This window comes from Dipodomys merriami, unplaced genomic scaffold (genome assembly GCF_024711535.1).
Source record: "Dipodomys merriami isolate MVZ:Mamm:240054 unplaced genomic scaffold, mDipMer1.0.p SCAF_4, whole genome shotgun sequence".
Taxonomy (NCBI): domain Eukaryota; kingdom Metazoa; phylum Chordata; class Mammalia; order Rodentia; family Heteromyidae; genus Dipodomys; species Dipodomys merriami.
The window spans coordinates 5,875,844-5,890,551 of record NW_027205603.1 but is presented as its reverse complement, the minus strand read 5'-3'; the positions used below and the strand labels follow the sequence as shown (position 1 = coordinate 5,890,551).

General features: G+C 45.0%; 1 protein-coding gene across 1 annotated transcript in view; it reads left to right on the top strand.

Moving 5' to 3' along the window:
- Positions 1 to 311: 311 nt before the first annotated feature.
- Positions 312 to 14,708, top strand: part of Fam171a1 (family with sequence similarity 171 member A1) — a 99,035-nt gene continuing 84,638 nt past the window's right edge. The window contains exon 1 of the mRNA XM_069990419.1: positions 312 to 503. Coding sequence (XP_069846520.1) covers positions 407 to 503 — 97 coding nt within the window. The 5' untranslated portion in view covers positions 312 to 406. The remainder of the gene's footprint in view (positions 504 to 14,708) is intronic.

Below are 14,708 nucleotides of genomic sequence, written 5' to 3'. Positions count from 1 at the left end.
GGGGCACGGGACGCGCGGAGTGGGGACCGAGGGGCACGGGTCCCGCGGCGTGGGGGCCAGGGGCGTGGAGCGCCTGCGGCGGGGCGGCCGCCAGGTGGCACCACGGGCCCGGGGTCCGGGCGCTCGGCGGGCGCGGGGCGGCGCGGGGCGGGGCAGGAAGGGGTTAAGGCGCCGGCGGAGCGGCGGCGGCGGCGGCGGCGGCGGCGGCTGGGGCTCTGCGGGGAAGCCCGGCGCGCGGGGCGCGGCGGAGGGAGCGGCGGGGGCCGCGGGGGCCAATCGGGCGGCGGGCCCGGCGCGCGCGGAGCCAGCCCCATGGAGGGAGGCGCGGCGCCCGGCCGCCCGTGACGCGCCCCTGCCCGGCCCGCTGGTGGCGAGCCCGAGCCGCCCGCGGCCCCGCGGCGCGGAGATGAGCAGGTCCGCGGCGCTGCTGCTCTGCTTGCTGGGCTGCCACGTCTGGAAGGCGGTGACCAAGACGCTGCGGGAGCCCGGCGCCGGAGCCCAAGGTCGGTGGGCGGCGGCGGGGCCGGGGGGCTTTGTGTGGCGCTGGGCCTGGCGTGGCGGCGGCGGCGGGAGGCTCCGGGGGCCGCGTGCTGGCAGCGGCCTCTGCCCACGCCGCGGCCGCGGAGTGGGCTGTGCGGTGATCGCCAGGCCTCGCAGCCCCCCCTCCCCCGGGCCGAGCTCCCGAGGGGGCGGGGACGCAGGGCCCCGGGGGGCCGAGGTTCCCTGGGGGTGGGGGGACCGGGGAGGGGTCGTGACTGCCGCGGCGGGTGTCGGATCGGGACGCCCCTGCGAGGCTCTTCCCTTTATGCGGTGACACCGACACGCGCGGCTGCATCCATCTCCTCCTCGGCCCGGGGCCGGCGCTTACCGCTCCCCCGGCTCTGGGCCCGGGGCTCGGGTCCTGGGAGCCCAGCACCGGGGCTGCGCTCGGCCCTTTTGTTATGGCACGGAAAGGAGCGGCCGCCGCCCTGGGGTGCTCTCTCCCTGTACCCCCGGACCTTTGCATTAGCTTACTGCAGTTTCGGAAAGTTTCGGGGTTCTCCCCACACACCCCACACACACCCCACCCCATCCCACGTCTTTAGGGATTTCCCCCCCCCCCCCACAGCGGCCCAAGATCCAGGAGAACGAATTGCAACCGGGAGGCCTTGATGACTTAGAGTAATAATAATAAATAATAATGATGATGGTGATAGCCATTTCTCTGCCTGTGTGTCTCCAGCTCGTGCCTTTTGTCTAATCTTTGGCCTCTGCGAATCTGCTTTTCAGCCACGAGAGTATTAACGTGGTCCACCCGGAGAACGGCCACCAACCTTTTTCTTTTTTAAGGAAATAAAAAACGATTTATCTGGGAAGAATTCTGGGGCTTCCTTGGCGAGCTTTAATGGAGACCAAAATCCTGTCCTCTTGCTGGCATTTTGAAAAGTGGGGAGGGGGAACTGCAGATCTCTCCACCCCCTCTGGGCCTCGCTGGCCTGGAGACTGTACCTAGCAGCTTGTAACAACCCCCCCCCAACACCAGGAGGTGTGAACCGTGCAGAGTTGGCCCTCCTCACTGAGTGAAGGAGGAGCCTCCGTGCACCCTGGTCTGGGATGTTGTGTCAGGGAGAGAAGACTCTTGCCAGCAATCTGGGTTTCATTTGTTATCTACGTGTTGAATGAAAGGTTTTCATATCCACCTGACTCCCTTGCCGCCAGCTCTTAAAATGCATGGCTGGCTTCTCTAGTTAGCGGTAGAAATGTGATCGTTTCTGCCTTGAGTATAAATTTAGGAGTGTATGTGATGGAGGAAGGGGGCCATTGACAAGATACAGAAAGATCCCTGTATCTTCTCTCCTAGGGAAATGGATGTTGGTGGCATTAGCTCATCAGTGTGGAATTGTAGCCTCTTTCATTTCTACCCGACTGCCTTTTGGAATCATCTATTTGTGAATGATATTTGTACCTCAGTGAGGCCATTATTTTCATTGTAAAGATTGATTTTTTTCATTCTGTATTTGAAATAGCAATATATGGAAATATTGAGTTCATGCACTTACAAGGCATGGCTTCAATTAAAAAAAATCATGGTGGGGGGGGGGGGAACCTACTTGATTTAAGTCTTAAGACCATAGTTTACTGAACTCTTGCTTGCCAAACCCCCAGAAATGGAAAAATGGAATATTCCATGAAGTGGAAGAGAAATGATCAACGTGTAAGAAAATCTATGCATTGACCAGAAGTCTCTTAGTATGTGGCATGCTTTCAGTAGAAGATCCAGTATCTTGAATACACTTCTGAGATTATTTCCTTGATTGGTTATTCAGAATAAGGATAGCTTTCTAAGGCATTGAGCCCAGGAGCTCAGCAATCAGTCTTACTCTCTGGCATCTGGATTTTGAACCAGTATATAGTTAAAGGAATAGACAGTTTTTCTGACATTTGAGGTCACCGTGAACCCATTGAATCCTTCAAAGTGTTTTGATATTTAATCATTCTCTATATTCTGTCTAACAGATCTTTAGATTGGTGGTTTCAGTGCAGACAAATGCTACATTTGATTTAAGTTGAAGATACTTAATGTGTGTACTATAAAGTAACTTGGGACATTCTTATTGGCATTCTTATTGGAAGAAAGGTTCAATGTTTACTTCTTCTGAAACCTGATTTGTAAGAGTTCTGCTTTTATTACAGAAGCCAACCTGAATCATAACTTTGAACAAACATTGTAAATAGCACATTGTACAGCAGGGCTTGGAAATTACTTGGGTGAAATTCAAACATAAGGACCATGCACTAGATTCCAGGGACTAAGTGACCTCTTCTTTATTAAACAAAGCTTTATTATAACATCTGGAAAAACTAACATCTGCAAATTTTCTTGGCATTACTTTGCTATTTATATATTTTTAGATAAAACTTAAGGGTTAGCTGCAGATTCTCTCTGAATCTGCAAAGTGATTTGCGATGCAACAGTTAATTAGTTGCCATGTGAACAGGAACTAGTTCTCTAATATGATCGGGTGCTTTTATTAAGTGTTTTGTTTGAGTTGGCTCCGGAGCATTTATAGGCAGTTTTTGTGGAAATGCTACAGAAACTGTGATTCCAAAGTATCAACCAACTCAGACTCACTGTGCCTCTTACAAACCTGCACTGAGGTGTCTGGAGGGAAGGGTGTGGAAGGGTGTCTCTCCAGAGAGTGCAGGAAGCTGTGCAGATGTACTCCACAGGGATGTAATTGTGAAACCCAATACTATTCTCTGTTCCAAAGGAAAGGTCAGCATTAGCTGAAGGGTTTCCTGCTCAGGCCTACAGTGTCTGATCTTTATTTTGTTGTTTTTAATCTAACAGTAAGGTGGTGTGCAATCATGTGCTAACTTTCCATTCATCTCTCATCTGTCACAGCATTTGAGTGAATGGTGGGCTACCTCTCTTCTTTTGAAGAGGTCTATTCTTGGCTGGACTCAGACTTCACAAACCAGAGCACTGTGAAGTGATGGGTTCTCATGAGGATTCATCAACAAGCTGATAATATACTATGAACATAGTTATTTTTACTTGTTTGTGGTGCTGAGATTACAATCTAGGACCTTTTGCATTCTGTGCATGTGCGTGTGTGTGTGTGCGCGCGTGCATGTGTGTGTGCACACTTCAGTATGCACTGGTCCTGGGGCTTAACTCAGGCCTAGGCATTGTCCTTGAGCTTTTGTGCTCAGCTTTGCTTCTTTGGAAAGTCTCAGAGACTCTTTCACCTTTTCCTGCTTGGGCTAGCTTTGAGCCACTGTCTCCAGATCTCAGCATCTTGAATTGCTAGGATTGCAGGCGTGAGCCACCTGTGTCTGGCTTCCTTTTACATTCTTGAATCTCAGAAGTATTCTAGCCAGGCGCTGGTGGCTCACGCCTGGAATCCTAGCTACTCAGGAGGCTGAGATCTGAGGATTGGGGTTCAAAGTCAGCCTGGGCAGAAAAGTCCATGAGACTCTTATCTCCAATAAACCATCAGAAAACTGGAAGTGGCGCTGTGGCTCAAGTGGCTGAGTGCTCGCCTTGAGCTGAAGAGCTGAGGCACCCAGACCCAGAGTTCAAGCCCCACAACTGAAAGACAAAAAGAAAAGAAAGTGTTCTACTCTTAGCTACATTCCCACTCCCCCCATACAATGAAGGCTCTCAACTCCTGGGAGCCTGGAGGATGAGTTGGATTGGAAGATTGGATTGGTCCTTGGGCTTCGTTACAAGGCATCAGTGACCCTTCTCCATTACCAAAAACATCGTTTTTCTTCCAGATGAGATCAGTGGGCTTGTGACTTCTCTTTTGTTCATATTCTCCCCCTCAAGTCTGCTCTGTTCCCTCCAGAGTTGACATTTCGGTCTGGAGGGACAACTTGGTAGCCTTCCAAACCCCTTGCCCAGATTTTAGAAAGATTTTATAACTCTTTGCTTGCTTTCAAGCTTTGCTCTAGATTTTGTGGACACATTGTATTAGTTATCTTTCTGTTACTCTAAGGAAATCCCTGAGATGACAGGCTTCTATGGAGGGAAGAGTTACTTTGACTCATAGCTGCAGAATTGTTCACCTCAGAGCAGAAGGCAAAGAAGAGCTTGTGTTTATAACAAAGCCCCTCCCCTCGCCCCCATTAGGATATGATTCCATCAATGAAGTAATCCGCTGATGGATTCATCCATCAGGATCCAATCCTGTATTAAAGGCCCCACTTCTGAGCACTGGGGACGAGTTTTAATAGATGCAAGGATGGCATTGCAGATCTAAACCATAATAAACATTAACTATTAGCAACTAAAAGGTAGAAGAAAGTTCTCCTCAGATGTCACGTAGGTCTTCAATACCTTGAGATGTGAAGGGTCCCCTCTTTGGCTTGAATGAAGATCCAGTGGTCTCAGAGGCTTGGCCCACACTTAGATAAATGAGTCCCTCCAGCTCCAGGGCTAAGAAGCAATAGCACCGCTCTATTAAAAGAATACGGGAAGAGTGAAATCATGGCTCTCCTTTAATTTTCATCTCATTGGAAGCAAAAGAGTAAAGCTCAGTGGAGCCCAGGAAAAGGAGATAAATGATGTTAGGCTGAGCTGATGGGGTCGTTCTGGTGATTTGGCTCAAAATTGTCTCTAGGAAGGGAAAGAAGATGACCTGTCTTGAGTCATCTCCCCAGGAACTGAACTCAAGAATGGAGACAACCATGAACCTTCTTGATTTCTGGATTTGAGATCCCACATTAATAAATAATGAAGGGAGAGAATCATTTAGTTGTAGAACTTGAAACCAGCATGTCTTTTTTTTTTTTTTTTTTGTGGTCATGGGGCCTGAACTCTGGGCCTGGGCACTGTTCCTCAGCTCTTCAACTCAAGGCTAGTGCTCTACCACTTGAGCCATAGCACCACTTCCGGCTTTTTCTGCTTCTGTGGTGCTGAGGAATTGAACCCAGGGCCTCATGCATGCAAGGCAAGCACTCTTCCACTGAGCCACCTTCCCAGACCCAGCATGTCTTTTTCCTCTCTCTGTTTTAATTTTGACCCAGGCTCTCTCCAACACTGTTTCCCATCACACACCATGTTGTTCAATGTTGTTCATGTTCTCCTTGTCAGAAAAATGTTTAGTGTTTTCCAAAGTTGGAAGTATAAATTACTAAGTTGACTCTTTTACCCTCTCTGCTTTTCCTCAATGTATGCTTCTCTCAGCTTTATCTTCTACTCTGTACCTGTTTAAATTGTCTGCTCTAGGAAAGTATTCCTTTATTGTCCGCTAGCTGTGGCCGAATGGCCTCTGCTTATTTAGAAGTCCTCTCTCTTCTTGTTTTACAACCCAGTCGGAAAAATAAATAGGAAGAGAAATGAACAGAATAAAGAGAACCTCAGTAAATGGCTCATCAAATAATTAGGCAAGATACTCTGAATAAGATTAAACTGACTAAACTTTGTGTGACAAGTCGAGCTATCAGTTGTCTATAAGATTTTTTTTCTGGATGGTTCTAGGATTTATCCATAGAAGTTTGATTAAAGAGAGCATGAGCGTGCTGCACACTATGTCCTGTAAGTTAGACCAAAGAGGTCCTTCTGTCTATCAGGCATATTTTAAGTGGTAACAGCCTAGATTCAGTGCCACTGTGATTCCCATTGTAGAAGGAAGTTCTGAATAGTAGGGACAAAGACAATTAGGTAACACTCCGAGGTTGTGTAAACTGCCTGGGAAGATAAGCTTATCAGACATAAATTTCATAAATTTAGAGCCAAGGATTGATGGCAAACACCTATCATGTCAACTACAAAGGAAGCGTAGGTAGGAAGATATAATGATCCAAGGCTGGCCCTGGGCAAAAAGCATTTGTCTCTATCTGAAAAGTAATGAAAGCAAATATGGCTGGTACCCAGTAGTAGAGCCCTTACCTAGCAACGCACAGGGCCCTTTGCTCCAACCCCAGTATCGATCAATCGATCATCTCCCTCCTGTCTCCTCTATCCCCTTTTCCCTCTCCCTTCTTCCGCCTCTGTTCTCTCTTACACACATTTTATCAAGGACTATGAACCCATAAAATATATCTAAAATATAAAAAACACACTCAAGTATGAAAACTGGCAAGATCTTTTTGGAATCTTTGGAAGTAGCAAATAGCCTAGGAAAACTTTTTAAAAGATATTTTGCGAGAAATATAGAACTTATGAAAGATTGTTTCGTGGTATTATTTTGCCTGTCTTAAGGAGGGAAAAAGTGTTTTTTTGTTTTTGTTTTTTGTCACTTGTGGGGCTTTACTCAGGGCTTAAGTGCTATCCGTGAGCCTCTTTGTGCTCCAGGCTAGCACTCTACCACTTAAGCCACAGTGCCACTTCCAGTTTTTGAGTGGTTATTTGGAGATAAGAGTCTCACAGGGTCTGGCGCTGGTGGCTCATGCCTGTAATCCTAGCTACTCCGGAGGCTGAGATGCAGGCATCATGGTTCAGTGCCAGCCTGGGCAGGAAACTCTGCGAGGCTCTGATCTCCAATTAACCACAAAAACCAGAAGTGGCACTGTGGCTCAAATGGTAGAGCGCTCGCCTTGAGCTGAAGAACTCAGGGATAGTGCTCAGGCCCAGAGTTCATTAAAAAAAAAAAAAAAGAAAAGACAGAAAAGAAAAGAGTCTCATGGGGTCTTTTCTGCCTGGGCTGGCTTCAAACCATGATCCTCAGATCTCAGCCTCCTGAGTAGCTAGGATTACAGGCATAAGTGGTGCCCAGCTGGAAAAGCATAGTTTGATGAAGGACAACTTTTTCCAAGTCAAGTGAACATTTTCATTTGCCTAGACTATTTTTTTCTTGAGCTTAAAATTTGAATGGGAAAATGATTGAATTTTTTTAAGAGGATAGGTTGATATAATTTTGGCAGTTCTGAATGAAAGGTATCAATCACTATGGTTAAAGCTGTCCTCGGGCCAGGTTCCAGTAGTAGCTCATGCCTGTAATTGTAGCTACTCAGAGGATTGAGGTCTGAGAATCATGGTTCAAAGCCTGCACAAGCAGGAAAACCCTTGAGACTCTTATCTCCAGTTAGCCACTAGAGCTTTGGCTCAAGTATGAGAGTGCTAGCCTTGAGCAAAAAGCTCAAGGACAGTCCCCAGGCCCTGAATTGCAACCTCAGGACTAGTGTGCATGGGCATGTGCTTGAACTTATGCACACGAATGCATGTACATAAACACACGCACACTTACAGAGCCATAAAGAGACTCATGTTAGTAAGACTTCTGACAGTGAAACCAGACATAGCACCAGGTTCATGCTCTTCCTCTTAGTCCTGAGATGTTAGAGCATTACTGAGATTTGGTTCATCTCCCAACTCCAGCTTCCATCCCTTCCTACCTGGAGAAAAAGGTCTGGAAGTTCATCTTAACAAGAGAATTCATACACGCTATTTTGGATCTTAATAGTTCATTGTTAGTAACATTTGTTATTCATGTTACGATTGTTATAATTGATTATTCATAATACTTTATTCATATTTGGATGACCACTTTCTTGGGCGCTTTATCAGTTGCTTTCTTAGGAGATCAAAGTAAAAGGAGCTTGCAAAATTTAGATGAAAATTTAAGTCATGAATTAACTTTTAAAAAACAACCTCCCTGGGAGTTGCTATAGCAGTAACAGAGTTGCAGGATAGAATGGGTTAAATTTACTTTACATCAGTAGGAAAAAAGACTAGGATCTTTGAATCAAATAAAGGGTGACTAGAAGCGTGACTTGTTCACCCAAATCACCAGACCCATCTTGGGCTGCCCTGCTGCAGGAAAGTTTCTAGAAAGCGGGTGAAAACATGGTCCTGCTGGGTCACCAGCTGGCCTGGCTGCATTAGGACAACTGTCAGTGGTCTTTGGTAGCAGAGTTCAGATTTCTGAACTCAGATTTCTGACCCTCTTAGGCACATTTTGAAGGAAAATTTGGGATGGAGTCTCTGAGGACCATCCATCTCCCACTTGCGTCTCAGGGTGGACTGACAGGCATCTGATCAGTCAGCCCTCCTGTGGATAGGGGGTCATCACAGGTTTTCCCCCAGACATTTAGCAGATGGACAACCCCAGGAATTATTTTTTAAGGGAAAATAGCAGCTAACTGGATAACACATTGAGAGGTAGTCCAGGCGCAATGAAGAAAGAAACATAAAGTTACTTAGAGAACTTGAATTCCTTCAAGGGCCTTTGGGAGCATTTTATTTCCTAGTGCAGCCTTAAATTACCCCCACACTCCTGGGGTTCTGATACGCATGATTCTGTCTGAGTTTTCTTTTTTCTTGCCTGTCCTCGAGCTTGAACTCAGGGCCTGGGCACTGTCCCTGAGCCTCAAGGCTGGCACTCTACCGCTTGAGCCACAGTGCCACTTCTGAGTAGCTTATTGGAGATGAGAGTCTCATAGACTTTTCTGCTTAGACTGGCTTCAAACCGTGATCCTCATCTCTTAGCCTCCTGAGTAGCTAGGATTACAGGTGTGTGAGCCTGTCCTAGTTTTCATGGGAACAGAAGTATGAGCACACATTGGCTTCACATGGCCTGAATCAAAGCGTCAGCCAAGCCCTATTCCTTTTTAGAAGCTCTAGGGACAAATCCACTCCCACACTCACTGGTCTTAATAAAGGGGCCAAGTCCCTATCGTTTTGCTGTCTTAGCTTCATTAAGTGGTCCTTGTTATCCCACCAACGACAGCACATGGACATCAACCCCACCTCAGTTATCCCGTTTGTTCATTTGCTCCATCTCTTGAGGATAGCCAGAGGAAGCAGCATGCATTCGTGGGCTCCTGTGATTAGACTGGACCATGCTAGCCCCAGATGACAGCTGTCCCAGGAGGCTGACCTCCCTGCCACTGGGAGCATCAAGGATCAGGGAGAAGATGACTCTGTGTCCTCTCTTCATTTCTCCATAGTATTCAGGGAAAGAAGCTTCCTGTCTCTTTCCAGCCTGAGACTTCAGAACCTTGCGTGCACAGCACAGAAGGAAAACTTGTGATACCAAAAGGTGTATGTCAAAATGATGCATTTGAATTTTTACATTGTGAGAACTTAAGACCGACCTTTATTTAGATGCCTGTGATTTCATAAATTCTTTCAGTGGTAACTGTTTATAATAGTTCTGTTATATATTAGGTGTTACATCCAGCATACTACAAACAAGTATTCTCCTGGACATGGAAAAAAATAACAGTGGCAGCTAGTTAGCATGTCAGGTACTTGTGACCTTGTGAGTCACAAGATTACTTAATCTTCATGTCAATCCTAAGAGGTATAAACCTCGTTCTCGTTTTAGAGAATCGGATGCAGAAATGCTAAAGTCAGACAGTCATTGGCAGAGTTCCTTGTGTTACAGGAGAGCGCCGGCCTTTACCTATAACTGCTTTGTGACTTGGAGGATTGAATCACAATATCACACAATTACGATCAGCATGGCGTTTTACCCGTATACATAGAGGACTCTTCATGGTCCTGGTAACATTTATAAAGAAGGACAAAACTATCCCCTTGTTTTTTGGTCCCCTATTTGCCTTTGACCTTAGAAAATGACCTTGAGCAGGCATTTGTTGAGCATCTCCTGAGAGCTAATCTTGGTTCTGGGTGCTGTGTAAGATCCAGATGTATTAAAGAGATAGGAAGCACACTCCAGTAACTCTCATAAGCTCCAAGGGAGGTCTACAGAGTGTGGTGGTGTTTGGGGTTACATTCAGCTGGGGCAAGGGGGTTCTGTGTTTGTCAGATGTTTACACAGTTGGGAAGAAGGAGGCTGGGAAGGATAGAGTTCCCTACAAAGCTGTGGGATATAATAGGGTTCACAAAGCATAATGAAGTGCCTTTTTCTCTTTTTGGCATGAAAAGGGGATTTTATTTGCTCTGAAGTAAGTGTGAAATATTAGTGGGTTTTTTTTTTTGAAACTTAGTAACAAAAGTTTAATCTTTTTCTCTCTTAAAAAAAAAGCTGTCTTTTTTTTTGCTTGTGCAGTGATCCAAAGCAATTAACTTTCAGAAAAATGGTGTTTTTACGGTTTGTAGCTGTATTTTTTTCTAGATTGTTTCATGAAAATGTCATGCCAAAATAAATGGAATTTTACAGTGAATACCCATACACATTTCACTTAGCTTCTACACTTAACATCTTACTATATACCTGCCTTTATTACTTCCTATCCATTTATTCAGCTTTCTATCCATCTATGAATTATTTGGATGCATTTTAAAGTACGTCTCCAGGGTCAGTGTCTTTTCTTTCAAGTACTTCAGTATGAATATCATTAGTGTTCAATGATTATTTTTCTCTTAGAAAAATTTACATACAAGGAAATACACAAATTATGTCAACATTTGCATACACCTGTGCAACCCTAAACCTTTCTCAAGGTTTATTACTGTCATTACAGGAAGTTACTCCATTCCTCACCTGAGCAAACGCTACCTCTGTTCTTTATGAGCAACAAAAGGACAAACACAGTTCTGATTAGTTGCTTGCTGCTACTGGTGTTGGTGATTCTAGAACTTTCTTTAAGGGGAATCAGACAGTATATTCTCTGATGTCTTTTGGCTGCCTTGTTCACTGTATTGAGTTCCCTCCATGTTATGGCTTATAAGTATTGTGGTTTCTTTTTGTTTACATATTTTTAATAGATGGATTCTGAAGTTATTTCTAGATTTGTTCCTGTGAACATATATATTCTGCAGTTCTTCCATACAAGATTTTTTTTTCATTTGCTCTTGAGACAATTCTTAGAAGGTAATACCTAGGAAGGTAAATGTTCAGTTTCATAAAAAACTAGAACTTTTTTAAGATTGGTTCTATACTGCCACCATCTTGTTAGCCATTTGGAAGACAGATTTATTTGTCTATATGTATGTAGATAAAAATATGTTGTATGAATAGTTTGCTTTTCAGATATAAATGGCCTGGATTTTTTTTGAAGAATGTCGATACATTTTTAGAAACCCAAATTGGAGTTTCACTACTCTGCTTACATTGATTTCCAACCACGCCTCAATGGGAGCTCTTCTTTTCCTTGATACATTGTTATACTGACCCTATTGCCAAATGCCCCCAGTGGCAATCCCATGCGACCATGTAGAACCATGTTATTACATGCCCATCATCTCCTCTAAGCTCCCTTGTGGATTTGCATATGTGTGTGTGCACCTGCGTGTGCCCCTACCAGAGATGGAGAGTGAAGGGACAGGAGGGAAGAGAAGGTACCTTTCTCAACCCTAATATCTGCATAGTACAGAGTAGAATGTAAGGTGATATGTGACTATGTCCACCAATGCCTGGCTCACTACTGCCCTGTAAATGGAGTTCCCCACCCCACCCCACCCCATTGCCTTTTCTGGCTTCTTTGGATTCTTCATAGACAGATGGAATTGGTGGTGGAAACAGTCCTTCTGTTGTTTTAATTAAAGTAGAAATTTTATAAAAGGGGACATGAACCAGATACCAGAGGATCACACCTGTAATCCTAGCTACTCAGGATCTGAGTGAGGATCAATGTTCGAAGCCAACTCAAGCAGGAAAGACCATGAGACTCTTATCTCTAGTTAACCACCAAAAGACTGGAAGTAGAATTGTGGCTCAAGTGGTAGAGCACTACCCAGCAAGAAGGAACTCAGGGTCAGCATCAAGACCCTGAGTTCAAGCCCTAGAACTGACCAAAAGAAAGTGGTGGCATTTTTTTGAAGCTTAGAACCCTTTTTTGCTTCTGTGCTCAGGAAATGTATCCTTGAGTCTCATTTCTGTTCACCTGGGGTTGAAAGTGACAGAAAGCCATAACCTGGTAGTTGCTGGTTCATCTGTCCTTGTGTCAGTATTCCTGATTTGATCAACTTTGTGGCTATTCCCACTTAGGAAAACAAAACAGTGTTGGAGACATGCCAACCCCCTTCCTCCAGATATTCTAACAATTCCTTAAGGATGGCACGGAGAAACGACTTGTGTTTCATGGTATTTGACTTTTAATATATTCCTAGCAATAGAATTCTCCAGAGACTTGAGGTGATGGGCGTTGGGGTGCCACCTTTGGAGCCAAGTTTTTTTTTTTTTTTTCATTTCTTGCTGAGATGGTGGAACTCCTCTCTGTTGCCTACCATCTGTTCTCTGTGTTCTATGCACACACCATAAGGCATCTGGGGAAGGGATACAAAAGTCAATGCATGCTATTGGTGAGGATGGAGCATTCTGGTCAAGTTGGTGGCCCATCTGCCCAAGCACCAAGAGCCCTTTCAACAAGCTGCTGAGCTGTCCTGGGCCTGCCTGGGGGAGCCTGGCAGTCCATGTGTGTCCAAATGTTGCTAAAAAGTTAAGTCCCCTTCCTGTACACAGTATATCTACCCCATGTAGACTTTCATAGATACATTTGTTTCCTTTAACTATAAACCTGAAGACTGCCAGAGAAATTAACTGGGACAGTGACCTTTTAAGCTCCTTTATCTCAGGGTTTTCTTTTCTTTGTTTTTTCCTCCAGGTCAGAGCTTAAACTCTAGGCCTGAGCACACTGTCCCTGAGCTTTTGTGCTCAAGGCTAGCACTCTACCACTTGAGCCACAGCTCTACTTCCAATTTTTGTGCTTAATTAGAGATAAAGAGTCTCACAGACTTTCTTGCCCAGGCTGGCTTCAAAGTGTGATCCTCAGATCTCAGCCTCCTGAGTAGCTAGGGATTACAGGCATGAGCCACTGGCACTTGGCTCCTTTATCTCTTGATAGAGTAAACTATTCTAAACAGCTTTACTTACGTTGATTGAATTATCGGGTATTTTTTGTTTTTGTTTTTGATTTGAGAACTGACTATGTAGCCCAGGCTTGCCTCAAATGCCACATCCGACCTCTTCTGCCTTCCTACTCCTGGGATCCTTTTAATGTACACTGTATGTTTTTCCTTGGGATTGATTCTTGTGCTGGAATCAGTTGGATTAAAAGCTGATGAAAGGATCTCCCCATATGCTTCCCCCCCCCTTCTTTTTGAAAGCTTTTTTGCCTCCTTTTAAATTTAAAAGTGAAATGACTGCTTATACTGTCCTGATGTGTCTCTCAGCATCTTGATGGAAATCCGTTAGCTGCCATATCCAGTATTAAACCTGGGCATTCTAAATTAATGCATGGGGGGGGGGGACTTTGGGAGAGATGGGGGAGAATCATGAAAGGGAGACAGTGATCAAGATGCATGGTACTCATAAACTGACATGTTCAATGGAAACCCCTCTGTACAACTACTTGGAGATAATAAAAATAAAAGGGAAATAACCAAATTAATGTATGTGGCAGAAATCTTTAGATACTAAGTAAATGACAGAGGAGTCATTGTTAGCTCAGGGGTATAGTTTCTGTACACACAGCTCAGCAGTAGTTATTAATTGAAGTAAACCTGCTCAAATCTTCCTATTTTTTTCCTTGGCTTTCTCTCTTTTTGCTCCTTTTGTTGTTGGCAGTACCTCTATCTAGCCCTGTTTTGTACTGATTATTTTTTGTTGGTAGTGGTAGTCATGGGGTTTGAACTCTGGGCCTCTGTCCCTGAGCTCTTCAGCTCAAGGCTAGCACTGTACCACTTGAGCCACAGCACCACTTCCAGTTTTCTGGTGGTTAATTAGAGATAACAGTCTCACAGAAGCTGGGCACTGATGGCTCAAGCCTGTAATTCTAGCTACGGCAGGAGGCTGAGATCTGAGGATCGTGGTTCAAAGCCAGCCTGGGCAAGAAAAGCCGTGAAACTCTTATCTCCTGCTGAGAGACAGTGCTCAGGCCTAGAGTTCAAGCCCTATGACCAACCAAAAAAAAAAAAAAAAAAAAAAGTCTCACAGACTTTCTTCCTATCATAGCACATGACAGACCTGTGCTGCCATGCCCCACTTCTTTCTTGGAGGTGGAATCTCTTGGACTTTTCTTCCTGTGCTATATTAGAGCCACAGTCCTTCCAATCTCGGCCTCCCGTGAAGCTAGGACAGTAGGCGTGCAGCACCATGTCCAGCTAGGGTTACAGGTGTGAGCCACTGGTACTTGACACATCTTTCCCATTCTAAATTCAAACCCCTTAGAGTCCACAAAGGAGAGGACTGGCAAAGATGAAGGAAGTTGTTGAGCTTTCTTTATTCATCCATCTATCTATCTACCCTTCTACTCTTTGTACACATAGTATCATTATTATAAACATGTATAGTTTTGTAGATTTTCAGGAGCTTTCAGATCCATTATCATTTAAATGCTCACCGTCTTGACAGGTATTCAGTGAAGTCTTT